This window comes from Coffea arabica, chromosome 6e, assembly GCF_036785885.1.
Source record: "Coffea arabica cultivar ET-39 chromosome 6e, Coffea Arabica ET-39 HiFi, whole genome shotgun sequence".
Lineage (NCBI taxonomy): Eukaryota > Viridiplantae > Streptophyta > Magnoliopsida > Gentianales > Rubiaceae > Coffea > Coffea arabica.
Window position 1 is genome coordinate 5,459,779 of NC_092321.1, and position 24,067 is coordinate 5,483,845.

General features: G+C 36.4%; 4 protein-coding genes across 12 annotated transcripts; 3 read left to right on the forward strand and 1 right to left on the reverse strand.

The window, feature by feature from the left end:
- The first annotated feature begins 2,938 nt into the window (after nt 1–2,938).
- LOC113693934 (uncharacterized) lies at nt 2,939–8,587 on the forward strand. Of its 4 annotated transcripts, none has more exons than XM_072054700.1 (11): nt 2,939–3,492; nt 4,224–4,408; nt 4,510–4,634; nt 4,720–4,828; nt 4,956–4,995; nt 5,752–5,841; nt 5,930–6,029; nt 6,139–6,278; nt 6,728–6,830; nt 7,294–7,973; nt 8,050–8,587. In XM_072054700.1, exons 2-11 carry the CDS (start codon nt 4,264–4,266, stop codon nt 8,321–8,323), a joined length of 1,806 nt encoding a protein of 601 aa, XP_071910801.1. In that variant the 5' UTR covers nt 2,939–3,492; nt 4,224–4,263; the 3' UTR covers nt 8,324–8,587. The 4 variants fall into 4 exon arrangements, with proteins under 4 accessions (XP_071910801.1, XP_071910800.1, XP_027068525.2 ...); XM_072054699.1 differs by having other exon boundaries at nt 2,939–3,472; nt 4,200–4,408; XM_027212724.2 differs by having other exon boundaries at nt 2,939–3,472.
- A 554-nt stretch (nt 8,588–9,141) lies between these two features.
- LOC113693955 (iron-sulfur cluster co-chaperone protein HscB homolog) lies at nt 9,142–13,579 on the forward strand. 6 transcript variants are annotated; one of them, XR_011816805.1, is made up of 8 exons: nt 9,149–9,986; nt 10,189–10,285; nt 10,401–10,490; nt 11,217–11,282; nt 11,900–11,968; nt 12,527–12,669; nt 12,786–12,890; nt 13,253–13,579. XR_011816805.1 is itself a non-coding variant. In XM_072054701.1 (7 exons), exons 1-6 carry the CDS (start codon nt 9,556–9,558, stop codon nt 12,662–12,664), a joined length of 891 nt encoding a protein of 296 aa, XP_071910802.1. In that variant the 5' UTR covers nt 9,153–9,555; the 3' UTR covers nt 12,665–12,669; nt 13,253–13,579. The 6 variants fall into 6 exon arrangements, 3 of the variants coding, with proteins under 3 accessions (XP_071910804.1, XP_071910803.1, XP_071910802.1); XR_011816806.1 differs by having other exon boundaries at nt 12,816–12,890; XR_011816807.1 differs by having other exon boundaries at nt 12,824–12,890.
- A 93-nt stretch (nt 13,580–13,672) lies between these two features.
- LOC113692431 (putative pentatricopeptide repeat-containing protein At5g06400, mitochondrial) lies at nt 13,673–17,047 on the reverse strand. The gene has a single exon (XM_027210842.2). The coding sequence runs from the start codon at nt 16,962–16,964 to the stop codon at nt 13,818–13,820; it is 3,147 nt and encodes a 1,048-aa protein (XP_027066643.2). The 5' UTR covers nt 16,965–17,047; the 3' UTR covers nt 13,673–13,817.
- A 1,087-nt stretch (nt 17,048–18,134) lies between these two features.
- LOC113694218 (fra a 1-associated protein) lies at nt 18,135–20,400 on the forward strand. Its single transcript, XM_027213086.2, has 2 exons — nt 18,135–18,561; nt 19,685–20,400. The coding sequence occupies exons 1-2, from the start codon at nt 18,341–18,343 to the stop codon at nt 20,052–20,054; spliced, it is 591 nt and encodes a 196-aa protein (XP_027068887.2). The 5' UTR covers nt 18,135–18,340; the 3' UTR covers nt 20,055–20,400.
- The last annotated feature ends 3,667 nt before the right edge of the window (nt 20,401–24,067 follow it).

The following is a 24,067-nucleotide window of genomic DNA, read 5'->3' on the forward strand; positions in this document are numbered from 1 at the left end:
TTTTTTTCCCTCTCCTGAATAAATGTTGGGTCATTAGTTTTTCGAGGGCCTAAACAGATTTCAGCAGATGATAGACAGGCTAAATTGCACTGGGCCTTTGTCGGGACTCCATCGTGACAAATCCCACTCAATAAGCGAACAGTCTATTGTGAAAATTGTAATAGTCGTATTACGTTTGAAAAGAAGAAGCCCATGATTCTTTGTTTGATAAACGCCACAAAACCTCGATACTCTTTTCCGTTCCAAAATCTTTGTTTTACATTTCATTTTGAGATGTTTCAAGATATTTATTATGTTTAAAAAGTTAAAATTTTTTTGTTGATATCTTTTTTCAATATTATCCCTACTTTTAATCAACTTCGTGTTTCATTTAAATCCAAAATTTGAATTTTGAGGGGTTAAGATTGAAAAGAGAAATTCAAAAATTACAGTCCTCTTGCTTACCAAAAAAAAAAAAAAAAAAACTGATAGTGAGGAGGGAGGGATGGGTTGGAGGGTACGGAGGAGAGAGTGTAAGCGAAAGTACTAGAAAAACACATTATTATTGATATAAAAAGTTGAATTCTCAAAGTGTGACTAGAATTTTGAGGAAGTAGTACAATCTTTTATTTTAATATTTTTTTCCTCAAAATAATTTCTACAAAGACAGCAATCCAATGTTATTCCACCGCTTTGACCTGCGCAAGTCTGAAGAACTCTCTCCTTTGGCGAGTCGCCACGTGCATTGGCGGATCGATCATGCTCACCAACCGCTTAAAGGTGGCGCCATAGTTATTAAACCCGGCCCGGCCCGGCGGTCGAACCGGTCAAACCGGTGGACCGGTCAGTGGACCGGACCGGGTTTGGAATCAGATCGTTTGTGCAAAGAGACCGTTGACTTTGTCAGCGACCCGGCGGTCGAACCAGGTTAAACCGGAAACCCGGCCGGTTTTGGCCGGTTTTGTCACTAATCGAATTTTGTGGAAAAATTATATTGCTATTGTTGGAACTCGAACTTCGGACCTCTGCCCCAACACTACCGCCTGCTTACCACCAAACTACTACCATATATGTTGATATAGTAGCTTTATTATGATATATAAATGTTTTTTCAATTCTATCTTTTTTTCTCTAAAACAAATTTATTTGGAATCTTTTAATAAAAATTTATTACCCTCCAAACTCTATAAGTTATAAAATGGAATCCAAAAATAACATATTACATAATTCATTTAAAGACAAATATTATTTTTAATAATTTTTTACACTTAAAATTCATAAATAAGCTAGATAATTACACTAAATATAGATAAAATTTTACACTTGAAGTTTGGTATATTAATAAATAACTTTATAGTTGATTGATTCTTATATGAATTAATTATTTTATAACAAATTAAATTAAATGAGCTTTTGTTATGGCATTATTTATTACAATTTATATCATATATCTGATATAAATAATTATGAAATATAATATTTAAATATATGTAGTGACCCACCGGTTCAATCACTCATCCACCGGTTAAACCAGTAACCCGTTGACCCACCTCCTTCGCCGGGTTCCTTCCCGGGTTGGGTTTAATAACTATGGGTGGCGCAATGCACCGTCCATTTCCTTCTGTGTTTAGACTTTGAAGCACCCAAATCTGTCCCAACTCGGTAATCAACGCGTGTCAGCCCTCTGTATGCCACTCTCCCATCCGCGTCTGTTACCTTTAGTCCAAGCACCCATTTGCGGTCAGCATTTTGTTTTTGTTTTTTTGGGTAGAAGCGGTCAGCATTTTGTATAAGACAAAAATTTGGGTAGACTTGAGCGGATCGATGGTTCAAAATTGTCATTCCATCTCACTAATTTAAACGTTAAAGATACAATAAAGATGTGGTAAAATTTGACCAAACCAAGCCTGCCCAAGTGTTTGGCTTTGTATAAAGGGGTAATTGCAAAAACCTCCTCTGAGATTTATAATAATTGCAGCCACTTGCATTAAAGTTTGAAAATTTACAGAAACCTCACCTAAGAAATATTTTTTTTCATAATAAATGGCGATGTATGTACAAAAAGTTCAATGAATGTCCTATATTGTCCTTATTTGATTTGTAAAACAAATAAATGCATCCCCACTAGTAGGTTATTTATGAAACTAAGCAAGAAGTTCATTTAAATCATCTAATAATTGAATATAATGTATTAAGTGATATGAAATTAGAATTATTGGATAAAAAATATTTGTTTTAAAATGCTGATTTCTTTTTCCTTAACATCCGCTTGTCATTTAGGATTTGTAGAGTTGTCAAAACTATTATAGTTTTTTCACAACATCAAGAGAGGTAAACATAATTTTTAAGGGAGGTGGTTGTAATTGTTAGAAATCTCAAGAGAGGTTTATGAAATTATCCCTATATAAACCCGCAACTTGCAATCTAGGCCTTGTTTGGAAGCCAAGTTTTTTGTCATGTTTGTCTGCTATAAATTTTTTAAAAACTTTAGCTACAGTTATCTCAAAAAAAATTTCAAAGTTTTTAAGCTATACACTTCAAAATATTAAAAAAAAACACATTTCAAATTTTTTTTTAAAAATTTCTACAGTAAGATAGAGCAAAATTTTAGATAAACATCCAACTAATTCCCTCTATTATTCACAGAATTTTTACGGCAGGAGCCGTATGGTACAATCGTACAGGACAACCTTGTCCCACAATTGTTTTCTTTTTCTTTTTCTTTTCCTGGTCAAAACCCACAATTATTTTTTTAAGTGCGGAAAGAATCATGATGAAATGTTTCAAAGGAACTCAACAATCATTTCTGGATAAAGTTTCACCCTGCTAAGGATGGAGAAAATGGGATATGTTATTGGTTGATACAGCAATAAAAGTAAAAGCAAGCATGTATGTTAGTAAAAGAGACATTATTTATCCACTTCAGTTATTCCATCATAGTATTTGAACGGGAAAAAAAAAAAAAATAGGGGCTGGGCTAGGGACTACTGTGATCTATCTAGTCAGAGATGATTGCAAACAATTGACTGCAGTTACATCAAAAGAGAAAAAAAATAAAACGCGTATGAAAGTCAATAATTAATGTGGTGTAAGAAGCAGAGATTCCAAAAGTAATTGTGCTTTTGTAGAACACGGGCCCAACTGTCCTCATTTCTTTAACAAACTCCATGCCGTGCAACATTCATTTTATCGGGCTGTATTCTATTTTTTGCCTCTAACTTAATAGATTTTGGAAGATGTGATGTGATTTCGCTAACACTAGACGATGATTCTGCTGTCCGTCTTTGAATTCGATGTGTTCAAGAAAAACCCATGTTACATATCCTTCTAGTTGGTCTCGCATCAGCTGATCTTGTCTCTTTTTGCCTAAAACATCTGTCGAGATCTACAACTGTGCAGTGTTGTCACAAGTTTCTTTGTGGGTCATGCTCTCCTGTTTCAGAACTTACTACACCAAAAACTTTACCTGATTTTCTTGATTCATCAATTGCATGTGAGTTTGTCTTTAATTTGGTAATACTTCTGTCTTCAGACATGCATATTTTAGCTGGTTTGGTGCTTTTCAGTATTATACAACTGCTTTTGATCTTTTTAAAGATATATATTTGTTCTGGGTTGAAAGTTTTGAAAGTGTCAGCTTTTTATTTATCTTTTGTGGTTCTAGTTCATGCTTATTTTGACTATGTTGCACTTGCGGCTGTTTGGAATCAGGTTATCGCTGCAACTTGAGGTTGTTGTGTACTATGTACGTCTTTACTGCAGTTAAGATTTGGATAATGTTTCCTCCCTCTCCCCGGATTATAGAGAATGGAGGCAAAAAGAAAAGTTTTTCCGAAATATTTTTATAGATGATTATACGTTCTAGGCGTTTTATAGTTAATCTTTCTATTGTTCAGTCTCTTTCCTTTTTTGCCTCCTAATTTGTGCAAATGAGAAAGTTTGGGCGACAAATTGCTAGCTTACTGCCAATTCATTTATTTAGTATGTTTAGGAAGTTCAGTATATGACAAATGGATGTATTCTTTAACGCTTTAGTACTTGAGGGGCCGGTTTCTTGGTTGATGGTATTTCTTGAATCAATGATGTGTTGATTGTATTCAATCGTCATTTCTGCTTTTATGGGGAAGAAGTAGAACAAAAGCAAATTATACTTTAGCATTATGTAGCACATAGATTCATACGCTATAGTGTTCAAATGAAATATTAATAATTCTTCGTAGCTGTATCTGGTTTGCCTCTTTAAGGATTGAGAAGAATATCACTTTTTAATTGGTGAAGCAAAAAATGAGGGAGGACAGTGGCATCTCACTTTACCGAGATAGGCTGGATAAAACACTTTGTTCTCATGATCTTACTGACGTGGAGACACTTGGGACACTCGTTAAAGATCACATTTTACGTTCATCAAAAGTGGAGAATGAAGGCTGGGGTTAGAAGCTTCTCTTCCAAAATCTTAAGTTCCAATAGTTTAGCTCACTTTAAAGTTTATGCAACTAAATCATACTAAACATTGATATTCATGCTTTGTAGATTATATCGACAATATTGCAGAAATGAGAACCAAAGAAGTCTCAGATTTTCTGGGAATGTTAAGGAGTGCCTCTGTGGATGATCAGAGGTCAAAACACAGTGACGCTTCACATCGTGGTTGGAAAGTATGTCTCTATTCATATTGCTTGCAGTTTTCATTCTGGTGAAAAGAAGTGTGGTAATGATACTATTACCATATTATTTTGTCAGGTGAAACAGGATACTGACGAATTTCGTGTTATGTATAGAGAAGGACCAGAAGGCACTCCATTTCATACCCTTCTTGTTGAAGGCTATGTAGATGGGCCTTTAGATGTTTGTAAGCTACATTAATTTGCTGAACTGATCTCCCTCTTCTTCCATGTTGAATGCACATTTGGTTGAGTCCCACATTCCGTGTTGATTGCTATTGAGAACTTTCAAATGGTTTTTCTATTCACTTGCAGGTCTATGCATCTCATGGGAGGTGGGCTTGTTTCAAAAATGGTAAAGGTTGCTTCCAGATATATGTGCCATTGTTTAACATTATAATGACACAGGATATGCTTATTCAATCTTGGGTTTGTTACCTGTTGAAATTTGTTTAGTGTTCTGAAAAGATCATCTCGACTGGGTAAGCAGAATTAGGCAGGGATACACCTGCTTTTGCTACCACAAACTATGAAAGGAGCAGCATCTGATATGCTTGAGCTGTAGCTTGGCTGTTGCATTTACAACAGTACTGTTGAATTCATTAAGCACATTGGTAGCTCTTAGAATAAAAGTGACGTGATACCATGCTTGCTGGATTCTAGGCCAGTGACATTTGGAGTACAACCAGACAACTTGTGTGAATCAAATCCTGTTCATCCTTTTGGCTGTTGAAATGTTTTTGAAGTAATTACCTAATATTGCCTAAAGTTATGAGCTTTAGCATTTTCTTCCCTAACAATTTCCTGCAGTAGGTGTGGGAAAACAAAAATGGTTAAGGGGAAAAGGAAAAGATGCAATCTAGTACCATCAGATATTGCAATCCAGTTATGCTATATCCCTAATCAACCTGTAATAGCTTTATAATAAATTTTTACATTTCATATTGGATGTATTTGAAAATTATGTACATTGGTTCTGTAAATGACTCTTTTTTTTGGTTTATTGTAACCTGGTGATGTGGTTAAAATTACTCAAAATCTTTGTCTGCTTTCTACCGCTCCAATTTTGAATTTTTGTAATAACATCATTCTGTTGTATCTTTTATACCAGGTGGCCACAGATTAGCATTCCAAGTTTCAAGATCATCTCTTCCCAGTGTCTGCAAAAGGTCAGAATTGGTGAACAGATATGTTTAGTGAGGTTTGTTTTTAGGTAAAACCAAATATTTTCAGTTGCTCTATATAAGTCATACCTTGCCTTCTGATGTGCTCAATTACTTGGAAGGAAGAGTGAAGATTTCATGGCCATTGTTGACACGGGAGGCTCTAGTCCATTGTTTTGAGTTTGAATACTTACAAGATGATCTGGTTGTTGGGCTTTTGAACTCGGTAGGAATTTAACAATACGTTATCTTGTCTAAGTTGTGTTTTCTCCTTTGCTTTTCTGGGTCCCTTATTCTTGAACCGTATCTTAAACTGCACTTTTCTGTCTACTCAGATATCTGACTTGGAAAGCATTGATACAAGTACTCATGGTTTCACTCGAGAAGGGATACCTGATGCACAAGATGTTGTCCGAATTGATGTGGTGGGAGGTGGTGTTTTACAGAAAGTTTCTGCAAATAGATCTTACTTCCGGTAAGCAGTTTTGGTTAAATATCATGTACCTTTATTATAGAATGATAGATAAAAATTTGGTACTGTTAAGTGCTGCTTGTAGATCCATTCTATTCCATGACCTGAAAGATAAATGACTTGTTAATTACATAACTGGAGGACAATGATAGAAAGAATTCAGAAATACATAATAGATCTGACATGAGGATTTAATTATACAAGGATGAATCTATCTATCTGTGTATCTACGCATGTATAACCAACATGGCAACTGCATTTTGACTACTTTTATGAAATTTTACTTCAAGTGTTTAAACATGTGGAAAAAGAATTTTGTTTATGAAAAGATCACATGTATCTTGAGTTTATAAAAAGGCTTATATTTCAGTGCATCTTGAGTTTAATATTCATACTTAACTTAGTTTTCTGTTTCTGGCTTACAATTTTTTTCTTTAATTCAAATATTCTAGGTCCATAGCAACCGTGGATGTTAAACTAAACTTTGTTCCTCCAGCACTCATTAATTTTGTTTCAAGGCAGATCATAGGAAGTGGTTTCAGGCTCTATAAAAAGGTCAGTAATGCTTTTCTAGAGATATCTTTCTTAAAACAATTTAAGTCTCTACTTGCATTCCTATTGGTGACACATGCATTTCATATTTTCATGAACATTCATCTAATGGTGGCATGAACAGGGCCTCTTATTTTGATTAGGAGGTCCATATAGTTCCTCTCTCAAATTCTTACTAATGTTACTCCTAGGATCCTGAAACTGTATGCATATACATAGCTAAAGTTAAAACTTACCGCAAGCCTGGTACTTTGAGTGCATCTCTTGCCAAGTAGGATCTCTGGTTGAAGTAATGGTAAAGAGATGAAGTTGTCTATGACTTTTTATCCCAAAGCCAAATCATTTGCCCAGTGAGTTTGAAAAGTGTGCACAAGTCCTTGCAGTTTTAACTTTCAGTGTTGGGTTTGGATCTTTTGGTGCCTAGTATCTGCTTTCCTCAGATGCATAATCCTTGGAACTCTTGCAGGAAGTTGCTTCAGTTGCAAAAGGTGATGAAGATTTTGCCAAAGCTTTGAAAGATCCACTGTATGCTCGAATTCGTCAAGCCCTTTACTCAAATGGTTTACCTACCAAGACTCCTCAACCAGAAATGAATAATGATACAGCCTCTCTGCTTGAAGAAGAACCAGAAGAGAAAGAAAAAGTTAGAAGTGGTCAAGAGATGGCTCATAACCATGAGCTTGCAGTTAATTCCCAAGCTGGGGATTCGTTTGTTCAAGATAGAAAATCACATGGTGAGATCGAGGAGATTAAGGAAAATGATAGTGAAGAAAGTCGATGTTTAGCTGAATTAGATCACAATAGATCTATTTATTTACCCACGAATCAAATTGATTCTGGATTTTGGACTGACGATAAGAAAGTCGTTATTCGCCCGGAGGTTGAACAAGCTCTGAGAATATTGGATGATGTAATATCTGTTTTCCAGGGATGCAGATCAAATGATGAAACCAGGATATTGCCCGGCATCCCTAAAGAAGAATCACAAAATTTGGAAATTAATGAGGCCGAAGAGGCGGTCTCCTCAGAGGCTGATCATATCTGCAAAAATGTGGAGACACATGGTCAGCCAACAGAAAAGAAAGATCCAGAAGTGATGATTGCTGCAGATGAACCCAGGAACAGCTCCAGTAGCCGGGGTATCAGGTATTCTTTTCATATCAATAGTTTGTTTCTTACCATTGATTTATCATTTTATTCCACTAATTCAATCCATTATCAGACATACGCACTCCAGGGATGCCAACCATAATAAAATAGCTCCAGCATCGCCTGTTGAGAATGTTTCTGGTCCTCGTGAGATTGACCATGCTGCTTCGCTCTCATCTCAAAATCAGAGAACGGAATTAACGCTTGCGGAGAAGACAATGAATGAAGAGAATATATTTATTAGTCCGGATGCCAATGATGCTGCCGGAGATGAGGCAAGGAGTAGTAAAAACAGGAAAGTTCGGCTCTGCTGCTTCAGCTCTCTTTCTCGGCAGTCATCATCTTGAAAATGAGGAGTAGAGTTGACAAATAGTAGTGTCAATCTTTGTACCATTTATCATTAAATTTACCAAGTAGGTAATAATTTTTGTAACTACCAGATGATATTGATAACGTAGTATCAGCAATTAGGAGTTGGTTGATAGGAGACAGGAAATGTACCACGAGTAGGCAGGGATGGCAACGGGTCCCTTGCCCCTGCCCCGCTAGCTATTAATTCTTCCCGCCCCTACTCTCGCTTTCCGTGGAGGTAATAAAAATTTGTTATATAATTTTATTATAGTTAAATTTTAACAAATAATTAAATATTAAAATATCAATACATCACTAAGTTATTATTCATTGTAATTTTACAATTGAAATTCATAAAAACAATCAAACAAAAGTTATTTGAATACAATTCAATATGATGAAATAAATATACCTAAAGTAGTCAAGTTTTTACTTGTGGTATAAATATAATCATTAATTTATTATTATACTTGTATTTTTTTTTGAGAAAAAAAATGCTATTGTATTAAGTGTAATTAAAAATTTAGTATAAATATATTAGTAACTTTAGTATAACTAATTAATAATTTTTATTAATAGACATATATAATTATTAGTATAATTGATAATATCAATTATATTACTTATACTAATAAATATTAGATAATACATATAATTAATAATATCATTATCATGAATTTGTAACTAATTAAATTAAATATTATATATAATTATATACATATTTATTTATTTATATATATATTTTAGCGGGTCACGGGCCGGGGATGGGACGGAGGTATACTTTCCCATCCCCCGCCCCATTTCTAAATGACGGGAAAAAATTCCCTCTCCCCCTCCATGCCCCGCCCCATTAGGCCCCCACGAGCACACTGCCCCGTTACCATCCTAGGCTACTTCAACGGTTGCTTTTTGATTAGCAGCAGCCAACTTCCACTCAACCGTTGATGGTACAAGAAACATCTGCAAACATGTACGTACAAGGATCTGTCTTCTGCTGCTATTCTCAAATGGAAACACCGAACCGTAGGCCATAAACCCGCCGTGCATGCTAATTCTATGAATTACCGAAGCCGTGAAATATAACTACGAAGAATCCTATCACAAGAGTAGGAAGTTTCTTCCCCTACTCTACTGCCCTTGCCCAGCGCAAACAGTAAATACACATAACAACTTACTCTCTCTGTCATCACTTCTTTTTCTATTTTTGGGTGTAGATTAGAAGTGCAAAATGTGGAAGAAGCTCCATTCTCTAACTCCACTCTCGACCAACCTCCTCCACCGCGGCAGCGCTTCAGTACCTTATCCTTCCGCCACCACCGCCGACCCCTTTTCTTCCGAAATCACTTCCAAACGAAGTTCCCTCTCGCAATTTTCCTCTCTTCTTTTATCTCCTCCCCAATTCCAAATAGAAGGAAATTATTCTTATTCTTTTCATTCTCCTCCGTCTTCTAGAGTTTTCCAAACCCCGAGACTCCATTCAGGGCTCCACGGTCTAAACTCCGGTTTCTTCTGCTCGATTGCAAGTTCTCCTGCGGCCAATTCAAAGTGCTGGAATTGTAATGCTGTTGCATCCAGTGCGGTGCCGTTTTTGGTTTGTCACGGTTGTCGCAGCGTCCAACCTCCTGATCCTTCCATTGATTACTTCCAGATTTTAGGAGTGTGAGTTTTTTATCGCCTCTCTTTTAAAACTTAATTTACAGCCCTAATTTTCTTGCGTATTCGGGGTGCTTGTGATGTTTTTTTTAGTTCCCCATTATTTTCCCATATGAATGAGACGTTCCGTGCTAGACATCCTCCAGTTTTATTCTAGAACGATTCTATCTCTAAAGCGTCACTAAATTTCCTGTCCAATAATTTCTAGGGAGAAGAAATACGATGTCAAGGTCGAAAATTTGGAGGGCAAATACAAAGATTGGCAGAAGAAGCTGCATCCTGATCTTGTTCACACCAAATCCAAGGTTCTTCCTTGGGAAACTATATTTTGCTTCAGTCCCTTTTAGTTTTATATTCATATGCTTACTGTCGAGTTTTTTCCTCTCATATTAATTGGTTTTTTGTTGCTGTCTCTGTTAGAAAGAACGGGACTTTGCTGCTGAACAATCTGCGCGGGTGACTGATGCTTATCGGACCCTCAGCGACACATTGTCAAGAGCTGTGTACCTTGTAGGTTATGTTTTTTAGACGATGCACTATGAACTGTTTCAATATTTTTTGATGATAGAAATAGCTCTTCTTCTGAGACTTTTTGCAGGTTTTATTGCTTTCTTGTGAAAGAGTGTCATTGTAGGAGCAAAGAATAGTGCGTCCTTTACACAAATTTCTGATTATGAATTACCCAAATTCATGGAAATTGCTCACAATAGTCTTTCACCTTCTACAATTTTAGTGGCTCAAACTAGCAAGTTTAATGATTGATAATGCATCAAACTAGCACAAGTCCTTTTGATGGCTGAAAATCAGTTAGATAGGCTAGCTTATCACTTTGGTGTCATAACTACACAACAAATGGGAAAGTTAAGAAGCTTTGCCTCTCCTGGTTAACCAAATGATACAGGGAAATGGACCTTCAAAAGGAACATCAAAAGGTTGAATATGTTCAAGAGGTTTCCTTCTTAGTATGTGCTAATATGTTGTACTACTACTGCTGGATTGTATAATTGTTTAACTATGTAAACATAAAGGTTCAGCATTTGTTGTAATAAGGCATGAAAACCTGTTGATGTTTTAATTTTTAATACAACAGTTGTGTGTTTTATTTTTTGACTATGTTAATATAAGTTTCCCACATTGTTAGCCATACATGTCTCTGCACTGACATCAGCACTACTATTTGTTGTATACTACTAGTATCATTGTGATTGCTTTTCAATTTCTTTCCCAACTTTGTAGCTGAAGCTTGAAGGTCTGGAGGTGGACGAAGAGGGCAGGATTTCAGACCCTGAGTTACTTGCTGAGGTAATCTCTCTTAAACGTAATAATTCTTGTATTTAACATGTTTTTTGCTTTGTTTGCCTGTTTCTCCAATTACCTAGACATTGCATAGGTTACAATTAGCTTCAAATGCATATAGAATGATGTGAGGCTTTACAAAAGTTCCATTATAAAGTTAAGGTTAATGGATAGTTAGAATCCTGCTAACTCATATGATATCTTCAGACTGCCTTGATATTTTGGCAGATTGAGCTTTCCCAGACTACTTAAACCAATGTGTCACTGCTTCCTCTCGAAGAATTAGTGATTGACATTCTCAACTGACGAATCTTGCTAAAAAATAGATATTGAAACGCATTTCATTTTACAGCAATTTGCATATTGAATCTCATTGCATGAGATTAAAGAGAGAATAATGCACATAGTTCGAACTGTACTAACCTTTTTCATGATTCATGTAGATAAAGTAAATTTTTTTATGGAAGATTCTAAAAATTGTAGTCATTCTTTTTCAAGATAAGCATGCTTATCTGATAAAGTTTATAAGTGAACCGATCGCCTGCATATTTATCAGCAAGTGGGAAAGGCCTGAAATTCATTAAGTTTGTGATATCGTAAGTGACAATCAGCTTAAACTGCAGATCATGGAAATTAGAGAAGCTGTTGAAGAAGCAGCAGAGACACAGGCATTAAATCACATTCAGGCACAGGTATGAACTGGGTTTTGTAATTTGGTGATCTTGTGCAGGAAACTCATGTTGGGCCTCCAGCAAAGAGCATTGAATTATAAAAAAGGGAAAATACGCATTTTCACAGTGTCCTAGAAACTAAAATCAGTTTAGGTTCCTAGAAGAAGAAGTCAAGGAAAAACAGTTAATTCTTGAGCTCAAATTTGAATTTAGAACCAAATTAACCAATATTATCCCCTTATTTAAGGTTTTCAAAGTAAACCTTAAAATCTTGTCCGATTACCTTCATAATCCATGCCAAGAAACTTCTAATATGGAATGAACTCTTATGTAGTGCATGAAATAGAGGGAGGTGGAAAGATCGTTCTTTTGAATGGTTGCATATGTTTTCTCATGTTCTAGGATAGGCTTTGAGTAGTTTATCATGTGAAAAGATATAAAAGTGCCTCCATAAAAGGTAAACCAACACCAAATAGATATCGGTATCATTGATGATTTTTATCAAGGCAGAAGTGCAGATCTAAGTGCTTTTGACATCTTGACCTTTGACTTGTGCAATCTATGTTTCTATCTATGCAGATATGGAAAAAACTGGAACATTGGTCTAAGTCCTTCGCAGATGCATTTCAGAGTAGAAAGTATGAAGAAGCGATATCTTCAATCCAGAGAATGACATACTACAAGCGGGCAAATGAGGAGATCATTAAGAAGCTCTAACACAGGCATACAGCTCTTTGGTCTTCTGAATTACTTTGGTGTTTCCTGCCAACTTTGAAATTTAGGAATATATGACAAACTGTGATTCTTTTTTTTTTCTTTTTAATTTCAATATGAGTAGCTATGTCAAGATAGTCATGTTTTTGCAAAGGTACTCAGTCATACTAGACCAGACCAAGAGTTTCTGATATCCCTGATGCAAGAAAGGAGTATACTTTTCTAGAAGGTTAAGTTTAAATTTCATGCTTCATATTATAATCAACAATTACAGGAAGTTTGTGCTTAAGAAGTCTCCTTATTTAGTATTTTCCCGGTGGATCTTTTTTTCCCTATATTTTTGTTTGCGCTATGTGTGTTATAGTTGTTGTCTTCATTTTTTTTTTTTTTTTGGTTTTGGGTGGGGGGTGGTGTAGGAGTGCCTTTTTGTTGGGTCAGATGTATTTTTGTAATGTCTTTGTGAGTTCAGTATTTTCTACTCTTCTGTCAATCTCTGGTTCACTTGTCGCGTTATTCATTTCAGAAGGATCTGGTTCTTTGCATGCATTCTTTTTTCCTCAAATTGCTGCTTCTCTGTCCTTGTGTTTGCAGGTGTCATTACTGTGGTGATGCTTCGACTAAACGCTCAACCAAATGACTTGGTGGCCAGAAACACAATCGAGTGGCTTGTGTGATCAAATTTTGTGAAGAGACCACATTTATCTATTAGTCTGGGACTTGACGACCGCCAGCTTTCTGCTGCTGTATAAACCTTATTGCCTGATTGTGTCATAGATGAACGACATGTCACTAAGAGTTGCTTCCAGATTGTAGTAAGAAAAGGTTTTGTACATTATATTCCTGGTGGACTAAACTGGATTGGCAGAATAAATCTCTTAAGCTTTGCTCTTTTAACAACAAAAGACGAAATTTGGTGAAGCCTGTCGTCGAAAACAATCAGGGACAATTTTAATCTTCACAATTGTCCAATTAATATTGTATTACTAAGGAACATATGCGAAGTGACTTAAATGAAAGGAAGTAGCGTCATGTTACCCTTTTATACCCGATTTTTTTTTTTTCGGCTTCTTTTTTAAATTGGAAAAAAAAAAGCGCTGGACAAATAAGGAACCGCCAACCGAAAAAAAAAAAAAAAAGGAGCAACATATATGTCAACCTACGACGATAGTTTTCTTCGACATTTAAGATCCAACTTTTTCCGCAGTACAATTTGGGCCAAATCGTGTTTGCCTTCTCTGTTCAGCCCAAAGAGAACCGTTCGAAAATTTATTGTACTAGGAAGTATCCCAGCATCCAACATGTCATCAAAAAGTGGAAGAGCTTCTTCAGACCTACCTGCTCTGCAAAGACAAGCAATGAACATTGAGTAAGCCTTGAAATCAGGGAATGGTCCATTTTGCTTCATATGACGGAAAATCTCCCAGGCATCTGTAATCTTTCCCATCTCCATATATCCACGTACAATTGCAGAATATGTAACAGTTGTTGGTTGGCATCCCATCTCTTTCATCTCCTTGAAGGTTTCTAAAGCTTTAGATACCTGCTTCTGCCTAAAGAACTGGACCATTAGTGATGTATAAACATGGACAGTAGGGTGGATGCCAACCTGCTTCATCGATTCCACCCTTGACATTGCCTCTTCAACTCGTCCTCTTCGTAGTAGTCCGTTTACTAGGCTACCACACGTGTACTGTTCTAGAGTATGCTTCTCGCTACCAGATTCATCAATTAACTCTAAAGCCTCTTCCAGCCTTCCTCCACGACAAAGGGCCCTTATATACAGCGATCTGGTCAAACTAACTGTAAAACCAACTTTTCGAAGAGATTCGACACACCTCCTTGCCTCCAACAGTTTACCAACTTGACACAAACAACCAAGGTAAGATTCTAGTAATTCTTTATCAGGTTGAAACCCTGCTTTAATCATCTCTTGATAGATTAAGATTGCTTCATCAACATTCCTACCCTTTTCACCACAAAGAGATATTATCAAGAACTTGTACGTACTTGCATTAGGATTACAACTACTAGCTTTCATCTCTCTGAAAGTATTGAGGGCAATGTTTGTGAGGCCCACTCGACCATATTGCATTATCATGATTGTCCATGTATCAGATGTTATTGAGTAGCCATTTCTCCTCATTTCGTGGAAGAGACTTCTCATGTGTTTAAAATCCTTTACTTGTCCTGAGAGTTTAATAGCCATGTTGTAGGCCTCAGTATTGTGTCTATAACCACTTTGCTTTGCAACCCATGAGAAAAATCGTAGTGCGGCACCACCATGCAAGCTGCACTTTCGCAAAGTATCCACCACAAGTTCTGGGGTGAACTGTATAGCACGTTTCTCCAATTTGTCTTGAAGAGACCACCAATCCTTTGAGGATGACAAGATTCGGTTAACTTCATGCAAATCATCTTGGTTACAGGAACTTGATGTTGACTCCACCACATTACAATCTAAACATTGTTGCTCTAGTTGTTTGAAATTTAACGTTGCATTTGATTCTGGTTGAATCGCTATATCAGCAGTAGGTGAGTCCTCTTCTTTGGAAAAAATGTTGCAGCTTTTCTGCATCTGCTTTATATTTTTTACCTTATCCATCTCTCCCTTTTTCATCATATAAAGTATAACAAACTGAAAGATATCATTTCCTATTTTAACCTGTGAAGCCTGCATCTGGATCAACATATTGACAATCTCATCTGTTGCAGAAACTTTACAAAGCTCCTTGATGAATATTGAGTAAGACCTTTTAGTCAGTCTGACCCCTTTCTCCAACATATTGTTAAGCACTTGCCACGCATCAGAAATGCGGTTTTGACTAATATACCCTGCAACTATTGCTGTTGTTGCTACGCTATCCAATTGTACACCAACATCCATCACTTCATTATAAAGTTCCATGGCTTTCTGAAACTCTTTCATGCGGATCAGATGTTGCATCAGATTAGTGTAGGTAGACACAGTGGGTGAACATCCTGAAACTTTCATGTTCTCAAAAGTATCAAATGCCTTAGAAACATCATTTTTTCTCAAGTAACCATTAATGATGATTCCATACATTTCCTCATCGACAGAGTTCTTTTTCTTCATAATATCCACAATTTCCAAAGCATCAGCAATTCTATCTGCCCTACACAATCCTTTGACCAAAGTGTTGATGTTTTCAGATCCAAGGCTTGCACTTTTATCCTTGAAGGTGCGGATCAATTCTAAGGCTTCCCTAATGCGTCCAGCAATGCAGAAACTCTTCAGCATGAAACCATAAATGACGTGTTCAGGAATCTCCGAAACTTTTATCATGTCATCACCAACAGCATAAACAGCATCAACATGCCCGGAGCATGCTAAGCATTTAAGTAGTTGTTGATACAAACCCGAGCTCACTCTCATATTTCCATGGATCATCTCCTTGTAAAACTCCAACGCAATGTCCCCTTTCCCAGCTTTACAAATGTTTAGCAACATAACCTTATAAGCCATCACATCTGGTTGGAGACCAGATTTCTTCATCTTCTCAAAGGTCAACAAAGCTTTGCTGATCAACTTCGCCTTCCCATACTGATCTATGAGAATAGTCCACGTTTTAATATCTTTCTGACATGAATTCTTCTCCATTTCCTCTAGTAATACATCAGCCGAACGAAGGTCCTTCGCTTCCCCCGCAATGTAGATCATTATATTGTATGTCTCAGTTGAGGGACGAAACCCTGCTTTCAAAGTTACCCAATTAAAGAACCTCAAAGCCAATTGAGGAACTTTAAAGCATCTCTTCAGAACGTTTTCAACAATTTCCACATTATACTCAAAACCGGCTTCTTCCAACTTTTCCTCCATTGATTTGGACCTATTTTCACCTCTAACAATCTCAGTAACCTTATGGACCATGGGACTGACATCAATTCCATCCGAAACTTCCGTTACTGTATTCTCGGAAACCAGTAAACTTTCGTCTTGGTGTTCTACTCTCTTTTGCGAATTTAAACAAATATCTTGCAGGCCCTGTGACGGCCGTGCTCCTACAGCATCTCTTTTCAGGTCCGTTACTTCTGCACTCGAAAACCCCGTTGGATTTTGATCTGTTATTTCATTTTCAGCTCCCAAAATGGCCAGGATTTCATTAAAGAGCGGGCCTAACTTCCGGTCGTTTCTTTGGGCAATAATGGGGTGTTCCGGAGATTTATCTGCACTGTTGGATTTGGAGATAACTGAAAAAGTGCACTTTTGGAATTTTGAGACCTGAGTGCAGAGTTGATCGTTTACGGATTTTGGATGTAATAGGAACCTGAGTATGCACCTCATTCTTTTCGGTGGCCGGTTTGTCAGAGTTATTGGAGCTTGCAAGTGCGTTTAGCACAGGACACGGCCGCAAAATGCTTTCGAGTTTAAACGTCGTACTTTTTTTAAGGATTAATTACACTTTACCCCCGTAAACTTTGGCTCCATAATAACATTCTATCCCCCTAAACTTCAAATGTATATATTATACTCATTGTGATTAACTTGTTGATGCAGTTAAAATGAAGTTATATATTTTACATACTCAAAAATATCCCTGACTAATTCTTAAATGTATATAACAATTGTGACAAAATTGATAAAATTGCCAAATTCTTCAATACAATAATATCGTGTGTTTTATTGTGACATAATTGTTAAAATTGCCAAATTCTTAAAATTGTGACATAATTCTTCAATAATTGCCAAATTCATTTAAATACAATAATATCCTGTGTTTGACCTTTTGATAATAAAAAGAATTAGAAAATTTGTAAAAAAAGAAAGCATAAGCAAGTTAATGTGTTTATCACACCACTCGAGAGCTGTGTATACTAAATAAAAATGTATTTAGAGAATCTTCATTTTCTTTTTTAAAAATTTAGAATTTAAAAAAAATACAAAATAATGTATAAAAACACCAAATGGCATTTTATTAACTCATGAAAATCTTATGAAAGCTGTAACATAAATGAAAATTATCAAAACCACTCCATTTACTATTTAAAGGAAGAAAGATAAGCAATGGAAAACTTGCGCAAAAGTTTTAGGAATTTTTAAATCCTTTTGTTCGACAATACAAATTTTCAATTCTTTGGTATTATGCCATTTTTTATTTTTTTTAAAAATTTTTAAAACATGTGACTTTGTGTTTTTATTCTAATAAGATGCTTTATGTTCTGATTAAAAGCATAACATTATTCTAGAGCCATTATGTATGTTCTGATTAAAAGCATAACATTATTCTAGAGCCATTATGTATTGGAATTAATGTCATTTTATTAAATTTTTGGATGGAGAATTCATCACTAACATTTGACTAATTAATGAAGGGGTAAAGTATATATATTTAAAGTTTAGGGGAGTAAAGTGTTACAAAGGGTCAAGTTTAGAGGGGAAAACTGTAATTAACCCAAATATAAAATACGTGCACATAAATAAAATGAAATGTACACTTGATTTTTATGTGTACACATAAATTTGTTTCTTCTCAACCATTGATCTTTCACGTGTTAAATTCTGACCTTCAATTCCTTGAACAATAACGCTCTCTCCAGAAAGCTAGTGAATGACTTGACTACGAATATTAATATTATTGTCCTGCTTTTATTAACCGGCGGAAGAAACGTTTTCCTTCTCCTTCTGGATTGTCCCCGAAGCAAGCAACCACACCAGCAACGATGGGTTGGGTCTGGACGGATGACGAAGCCGCCTCTGACGGTTCTTCTTCCTCCTCCTATTCTGACGCTAGCGATTTTCGTATCTCAAGCTCTAGCTCCGGCGAGCGGTGCTCCACCAGAAAAGTTGTCAAAACTCAGTGCCGCACTGAGGAAGTCGAGCCTGGAAAGTTTATGAGAAAGTGTCAGAAAACCGAAGAGATTTTCAAGGATTGTGTTGGAAGGTAATCCATTTTTCTTCTTCGCTTTAAATTGCCCTAGTTTTTATTGGATTTGACGTTTTTTAATCCCTAGTTTTTTCGCTAACGGTTATGCGAATTGATCACCTTTGTTGAGATTTAGGGTTCTGATTAATTTAGGGTTTTTTTTTCCAACGTCCGTTTCATCTCTTGGGATTTGTGTCACTTTTATTTTATTTTTTCCCCAGGTTTGCGTTGTTATTGTAGTCTATTTTTGTTCCTATTTTTATTCCCTTTTTTAAAATGAGTTATTCCTGGTGACGTGAATAGTATATGGTTTTGATGGCATTCTTGTCCAAGCATCTTCAGGCGAGCATGGTTGCAAGAAGATTCTGAAATCCTTTCCAAGGTTAGATAACATAAGTCCATTCCAAAGTTAGATAACATAAATGCTGCTGAAATCCTTTCCAAAGTTAGATAACATAAGTCCTTTACAAAGTTAGATAACATAAATCCTTTCCAAAGCATATGGTTTTGGTTCTGCTGAATGTTTTGTTGTTGTGCCTTAGGTTCATGTTTGGGCACTTTGTTTTAAATCTCTTGAGTGTTTTCCCCCCAGAACTTGTCCTTTAGCATCTCCAGTTAAACTTCCTTGTGCTTGAAGTTCAGTTGACTTGTTTCATAGTTGCATGTTACTGCAGAGTATCTGCATCTGACAAGCATGGCATCACAGAATCAGAATTCTCTCGGTCCCTATTTTTGTATGACAGGGTGTAAGTAGGCCTTCTTCAAGAGAAGAGTGAGGGGAAAGGTGAATCAGTAATGTATGATAAGTGAATTAAGTGCAGGAGTCAATAACATCTGCTGACTACATGCAGAGGCTCTTAGCAAACGAATTTATTTCCTTTATTTATATGGCAACTTTATTGGTCCTCTCCCAGAATTGTTTCATATCTTGGTTTGTGTCTCTAGGCCTTGCTTATAATCAGAGGAATATATGCAAAGCATTTGTGGGCAGATTTTGATTTCTTTTGATTTTTTCATCTTGACTGTATTTGCAGCTGGTATTATATAATTCACAGACCAACTTTACTGGTTCTGGTAGCATTCTATCTGTGCATGTTGCTGATTTATCTTAATTCCAAAACCTGTTCCGTTTTGATTTCAGCCCCACTGAACTGGTGCAGTCGAACAAAGAATACACTGAGGAAGATGTCACCGGCCAGATGGCTAAAGGTGCATTGAGTTTGGACAACTCAGAAGATATTAACTTTCCAGGCCTAAATCGGGACATTGAAGCAATTGGACGTAGTCTTTTTGGTACCATTAGTCGAGCCTTCGAAGCCGCTGAAGAGATAAAAAATGGCTTCTTCAATGTGTTTGGAGATCCTGTAACTCCTCATATTAATGGCGGTGATTCTTCTTCTGCAGCTAAAAGTCGGGGCTTTCCCATAGAAGTACCTCAAAAAGAAGTTCCTTCAGGGCCAAGTAAATCTGATGGGGATGTTGATCTTTCTGGATTGGCAAGGGATATCTGAAGGCAGGTTCTTCTGCAATATTAGTAAGAGAATAAATAAAGCTGGGAGTAGGATAGCCACGCTTAGTATTCTGTCTGGCCCCAGAAATAAAAAGATGAAGTAGACGAGAGACCTGGAATGTAGATGGTTTTGGATGGTTTACTAATTTGAAATGGGCCTTATGCATATTTTTGTGCGTTAATTTTTTCGGTTCAACTTTTCGGCTGTTTTAAGGCGTAACATGTTGGCAGTGATACTTGGATTAGGAAGAGCATCCGAGATGTTTCTTTTAGTACATCTGTTGCTTTGTTGTACATCAAGTAGAGTTATTTTATGCCGAAATGATGCGTCCTCAGTTGCTAAGCAAGCTCGAGAATGTCTTCTTGCATCCGACAGGCTAACTACTAAGATAGCTGAAAGTTGTATGATGAAGGCGGGCTTTGGTTATATCTTCTTGTTTCATATCTTCTGGTACATAGTATAATGAGTAAAAAAAGTATTTGGCGATCTTGGGCAATATTAGCTTCCTTGAACATTTTTCGATTGGCAAGGCGTAATTAGTGAGCGTAAATCATGTGTGCAGGTGATTTGGCACTGTCTAGGATCTGTGTCACTTGCTATCTCTACATTCTCGGGCGGTCTGTGAGTATATATACTTGGGAGGTACCTGGATTACCATTTTCCTCAGTGGTATAGAATATAGATATGGTGGACTCTTTTGTAGCAGAGTATACCAGGAGTGAATTGGGATTGTAGTTTACTTGCCTTCTGTTTTACTAATTCTTTAAAAAAAAAAGAAAAAAAGAAAAAGCCAAGTGAGACTAGTAAGTAGTAACACTGACGGAGCTATTGTGAGGGCTGAAGTCTCCCCTGTAAGAACAAAAATAAATAAAACTTGTGAAGAGCTTGTAGGGTTCTCCCTATACCCTGAATTTTATGAAGTTCAGGGTTCAGCATGTGGGACGGCAGGGAAGGGTTGGAAGTTAGAAAAACAAAAATTATGGGGGCTGGACTCAAATCTTGAGAGTAGTGGTCTTGCCCAGCCTAATTGCTGTGCATTTCATCTAATTTCTCGGTAGAAAAGAAAAGATCACGAAACTCGAAGTCGGAGGTCGTTTCCGTCTGTATGGGTTTAGACATCAGTTACACAACGACAAACGAGTATTGCATCAAACAAGTAGAGCAGATGCCGCTATCCATGGCTTTTGAGGTGTACTGTGGACTTAGGTTTGTAAAGTCAATAGTCAGGTTTCTTGAAGTTGACAAAAAAGACAGAAACTCCGTTACGGGGGGCTTGGGGTCTAGTTAGGTCTTAGCAGCGGGGCACCCTGTGGGGTTTCTATCCCACATCGCTTGGGGGGGGTTTGGGTGTTGGGTTTATAAGTCTCCTCAGTACCCTCACTAGTTACCATGGCTTTTGAGGTGTACTGCGGACTTAGGTTTGTAAAGTCAATAGTCAGGTTTCTTGAAGTTGACAAAAAAAAAGATGCCGCTATCCATGAGAAAGTTAAACGAGTATTCGGCCGCTATCCATAAGAAAGTTCGTACATAAAACGAGTATTCGGCCGGATGGCGCGACGGAGAAGCATACTAATATAAGGTCAATTGATTAACCTCCAGCTAGAGCTGTTAAGTCAATCAAATAGCTCGTTAGAGCTCGGCTCGTTAAGGCTCGAGCTCGGCTCGTTAATTTTGGTTAACGAGTCGAGCTCGAACTCGAAACATGCTCGTTTAGTTAACGAGCCGAGTAAGCTCGGCTCGTTTGATACTCGAGTAGCTCGTTAGAGCTCGTTAATGAAGGGCATATTTGTCATTTTAGAAATCAAAATTATAAAAATTAAAAATTATAGATTTTTATTAAGGTTAATTTGCACGAGCTCGAGCTCGAGCTCGAGCCACATGTACATTTAACGAGCCGAGTTCGAACACATTTTAAAGCTCGTTTTCCTAACGAGCTCGAGTCAAGCTCGGCTCGAATTAAACTCGAGTCGAGCTCGGCAACCAAATACTCGGCTCGACTCGGCTCGATTAACAGCTCTACCTCCAGCTCATCAAAAAGAATGCTTTGACGAACCTTGATCGTGTACTTTAGGCAAATATCAATCTACAGGCACCATCTCTTTTCAGAGAGAAGATTGCGCTCAAATTGGATTCGGAGAAGTCACCTTTTGTGTAATATAATCAAAAAAGGAAGGTGAGATTCTTATTTGCTTATTTTTATATGGAAAATATTAATCACCCTTCACTTTTATTATTTATTTTATCATATAATCTAATACGCGAAAATCATATACTAATAAAAATGATGATAGTAGAAGTAGGGTGAGATTAACATTTTCCTTTCTATGTTCCGATGTCCAAATCCACTCGGCCATATTTATCTATGTCATTAAAAATTTGAGATTTGCGAATCTGTTAGGGTCAAACCTTAAATCTCCTTACTACTAGGAATTCACAACAACAAAACATTAGTACCATTTGGTCGCCTCCTGAATCGTGAAATCCAATTCCAACCTACCCTACTAATGGCTTTTAAGTCCACGAAAATGCCTTGTGTTGTTTCGTCGTAGTACGAAATTTTGTACCGGCTATCGCCTGCAGTCCTCTAATATTCCTGCCGCCTTACAGCTGTTTTGCAGCTCCTCCAGATTTTCTTCTTTACAAGCCTTGTTAGGCCCGGTTCTCCACACTAATTAACAATAAAAGTAAAATCCCAAATTGACCACACAAAAAAAAAAAGAGAAACACTCTAACAAGATAAGAAACCTGTTTTGCTAGTTTATTTTGTTTAGTACTACTTAATTGAGTGGCTTCCCACTTTCACGCTCTCATTAGTCATTGTATAATATATATTCCTCTGCACATCACGCGATAATTCCTCTCTTTACCATTTCAAAAATGTCTTTGTTTAGACCTAACTAACAATGCATGAAGTTTACAGTTCGCGTGAGTGTATCATTATACAAGAAAAATTATGTTGATCCGGTGATTGAGAAAGTAAATCTTTTTTCTCCTTTTTGGATAACTAGCTATAGTATAGGTAATTCATTCTTTTTTGTTTTGCTCCTTAGTGTGGAGTGTTTCCTTTTCTTTTACCCCAAAACTAATCTAAACACCCGTGCTACGCACAATAGATCATATTTTTGGAAGAAATTATAATCGAGGGAGAAATTTAAAAAGAGTAAGAAATATATGTAATTGTTCGTATAATTTAGGGCACATGAAAATAGAGTTAAAAAGATGAGATTTTATAGCAATAGTTTAATATATGATAAAAACATCCGCATTATTTATAAACTACCACATTGATGGAAGTTGGATCCTGAAAAAAAAAATAGAAATCTATATCATAAATTAAGCGACATAAAGGTTCAATTAAATGTAATTGAATATTTAATTTGATAAGTAAATGAAATACTTACAAATATTTTGTCATTGATTTGATAATCTTTTATAAAGGTGGGAACATTTTTCACACTAATCAACTCTAAGTACGAATGTTAGTATTGAGGGTTTAATTAATTTTGTTGAATTTTATAGAGTTCGTACTATAAATGAGAATGTACGATTTTTGCATAAATTAATATGTTGGTCGAACAATGTACCTCCATTTTTCTAACAATTAAGAGTATACGGAATTCAAAGTTATCATTTGTTTTAGAAAGTTTGTAAATAATATTGTATAAATATATATATGTATGTATAAATAATCTATACCTTCCCTTTTAAATCTCTAAAATAAAAAGCATCAAAATGAAATATGAATCGTACCTGTCTGTCTTGAAGAGTGAGGTATAGGTTACCACTAGAATCTCTAACTTGTATGTTAATATTGTATCTGTTAAGAAGAAATTGTGATATACAACAAAAAAATATAATTAAAATGAGATATACATCATTTTTGAAAAAAATGTAACTGTATCATTACAATGGATACACACCATTTTTGAAAAATGAGATTGACATGGTTGTCCACAGTTTTGCATAACTCATGGAATAAATTATCTATGTTAATGCTTTGAATGAAAGCAAGT